We start from the raw sequence: 3,175 nt of genomic DNA, 5'->3' as shown, positions 1-3,175 counted from the left end.
CAGAAATACTTTGAAAACAGGGACTGAGGGAGGGTAGGGGAGGGGGGGGGTAAGGGGGAAAGAGCAACCAAAGAACTTACATGCAGGCATAGAGGCCTAACCAAGGGACCCGGACAACGGGGGGGGAGGGCAAGAGCGGGGGGGGTAGAGGGTAACGTGGGGACAAGGACACATATGTAATTTCTTAATCAATAAAAAATATATTAAAAAAAAAAAGAAGATAGGACCTTTTGATAAAGTGGCAAAAGGGCCAGATCCTTTAACTGTTTAATCTTAAACTTTCTGAATTTGTTTTCTCATCTCTAATGTGAGGATAATAATACTTGCCCTGCTAAACACAATGTTTTGTGAGGTTACCCTGAGATGATACATGTGAACATGCTCTGAAAACCATAATGTCATACAGATGGAAGGTAGTATTTTTATTAGTCATTATTAACATGAGGCCAGATTTGATATATAAATCATTAGACTTTTTAAAGTATCAATAACATTTTTTTAAAATCAATGTTTTTCCATTGATTTTTAGAGAGAGGAAAGAGAGAGAGACAAAGAGAGATACATCGATGTGAGAGAGAAATGATTGGCTGCCTTCCGTATGCTCCCCAACTGGGGACTCGAACCCTCAACCTGGGTATGTGCCTTGACTGGGAATCAAACCTGTCACTCTTCGGTGTACAGGATGCCATCCTAACCAACTAAGCCATACCGGCCAGGTATCAATAACTTTTTAATATCTTGTAGTAATCTTAATTATCAATAATTTTCTCAATTTTCAAACTTATGTGATCAAAAAGTAATTTTTCAATTATCTTTAGTTTTATTGTATTTACGTTAAAATAATAAAATAATCATTTTCTCATATAGGCAATTAAGGGTCAATTGCCAATTCCATTTACTTGGTTTGTCTCAGAAAAGAAATTATCATAGAAACAAAATGATCTATTAGAAATTCCTATTTAATCTAAAAATATAAGGCACGTGTACAACAAATTTGAACACATTCTCAACTTGTTTAAACCAACACCTTTTTTGAGTTATTTTTCCAAGTTTTTCTCATGGGTTTTCATTAAAAAAAACAGTTTGAAGTTCAGACAAAATGACACAAAAGCCCAGAATATAACCAGTTTTTAGTGGGAACTTGGTAAACTTAAAAGCTAGTACCTATTGTGAGCCTTCATAAAAGGAAGAATAAGGAAGGAGGAAGGACTATAATAGAAAGGAGCAAAGAATAACTTAAGAAAGTACTAAAATTTAAAAAAGGTAATGGGTAGCAAAGAACCCTGTGACTTGGGCCTGTAAAGGCTTTAGCTCACATCATGAGGAATTTAGCCCACATCTATCACTCTAACCCCCAGTAATTCTGGTTATTGCACTTGGCCAAGGGTGTCAATTTCTTTAAGGCATCCAGTTTCTACACTTGCAATATATATATATATATTTAAATATATGTTATTTTAAATATATATATATTTAAATATATGTTATTTAAATATATATATTTAAATATATGTTATTTTACAGAGAGGAAGGGAGAGAGATAGAGTTAGAAACATCGATGAAAGAGAAACATCAATCAGCTTCATCCTGCACACCTCCTATTGGGGATGTGTCCGCTACCAAGGTACATGCCCTCGACCGGAATCGAACCTGGGACCCTGAGTCCACAGGCCGATGCTCTATCCACTGAGTCAAACCTGTTAGGGCTACACTTGCATTATATTAAACATCATTGTTTGCAGTGTGTCTTTGCTGAGAACTTAGAGAATAATTTGTAGGAGGAGGAAGTGGCACTGAAAAGTAAAAATAAACAGAAAAGGAGAAAAAAAATTCTTTTTCATCTTTTTAATTACCCACAGAATAATAAAAGGTAAGAAAGACCTCATAGAGTCATTGAGTACAAATCCCTCTTCATCTTAAGGTTGAAGAAACAGATCCAGGTGGCACAAATAAATCAGGGGCAGAGCCAGGAAAACAATCAGTCCCATGTTCTTCCCATTGCATTACGTTGACTCTCTTTTTTGTATCTTATTTTAGTCCTAAAACTAAAGATTATTTGTAGACAAGAGATCAGTGCTGCTGTCAACACAAGTCCTGAACTCTCAGATTTTTCTTGGTAACTTAAGAGTCAATGCTATTCCTAAAATAAAAATACAGTCCTTTACATTGTTGAAATGGCCTGCCCATTATCTTCATTTGATCCTTACAAAAACCTTTTGAGGCAAGTCAAGGAAGGTATTATTGACCTCATTTTAAAAGCGAGCAATGAAAACACAAAGACGTCCCATGACTGGCCCAAGATCACTTAGAGTCAGAATGAGAGGACTCTAACTCTATTCCAATTTATTCTGCCAAAGAGGACGTTCCCTCAAAGAGTCCCAATCTGGCTTTTTATCCTCTTGAAGGGATTCTCCATCCCAAGATACCCCGTTCCAGTTTAGTGAAGTTTGGACCTAACCACCCACTGAGGGTACTCCTAGTTTGCATCTAGTTCTCACCTTTAAACTCGCAGTTTCTCACTCCTTCCCTTGGTACTGATCTTTATTTAAGCTCCGTGGGTTATGGCCTTCAAAGCTCACTCTAAAGCTCCACTCTCTCCAAAGAAGTCGCGTCCTCGGTATCCATGGAAACCACACAGCCTTGCCCACCTTGCCCCTTCCGCGCTTTCCATTGGCCAGCTGAACTTCCACGTAACCCATTTTTCCGTCCCTCCAATGGCTAATGGTTTTCCGAGCACAATCTACCTAACTCCTGCTCTCACTCGCGTTCCACCCTGCACATTGCCTCCTGGGATATGTAGTTTCTGAGCACCCCGAACCCTTGCTGTTTGGCTCGCTTTAGAACTACCTATCCCATCTGCCTTTGCGAAAGGGGCGGTGGTAGGAGAGAAGTTCGGGTCTGGGAGGGTAGGCACTGCTTTGAAATTGCAACTTGGCGCTGAGGCGTCGATTCCTGGGTACACGGAGCAGGCTTGCTCTCCTCCAGCAAGTCCCCCCCAAACTTCTCTCTTTGGACTTGCGCCGGCGCAGGACCAAGTCATTTGGTGGGGGTGCAACCGGCCTGTGCCTGAGGTGATCTGAGACTGCGTGAGAGGGGCGCGCCATGTTCGCCCCCCGCTGGGGACGGGGGCTCGGCCGCCTCCGGCTTGGTCACCTCCGAGTGTGGGCCGGCGAGG

General features: G+C 40.9%; 2 protein-coding genes across 2 annotated transcripts in view; one reads left to right on the top strand and one right to left on the bottom strand.

The window, feature by feature from the left end:
* CCDC146 (coiled-coil domain containing 146) overlaps positions 1–2,668 on the bottom strand; it is a 108,085-nt gene extending 105,417 nt beyond the window's left edge. The window contains exon 1 of the mRNA XM_006774907.2: positions 2,499–2,668. The gene's annotated coding sequence lies outside the window, so the exon portion shown is untranslated. The remainder of the gene's footprint in view (positions 1–2,498) is intronic.
* FAM185A (family with sequence similarity 185 member A) overlaps positions 407–3,175 on the top strand; it is a 44,773-nt gene continuing 42,004 nt past the window's right edge. Inside the window, exons 1-2 of the mRNA XM_006774948.2 lie at positions 407–413; positions 2,038–2,116. Coding sequence (XP_006775011.1) covers positions 407–413; positions 2,038–2,116 — 86 coding nt within the window. The remainder of the gene's footprint in view (positions 414–2,037; positions 2,117–3,175) is intronic.

This window comes from Myotis davidii, unplaced genomic scaffold (assembly GCF_000327345.1).
Source record: "Myotis davidii unplaced genomic scaffold, ASM32734v1 scaffold125, whole genome shotgun sequence".
Taxonomy (NCBI): Eukaryota; Metazoa; Chordata; class Mammalia; order Chiroptera; family Vespertilionidae; genus Myotis; species Myotis davidii.
This window is presented reverse-complemented; position numbering and strand designations above follow the sequence as displayed.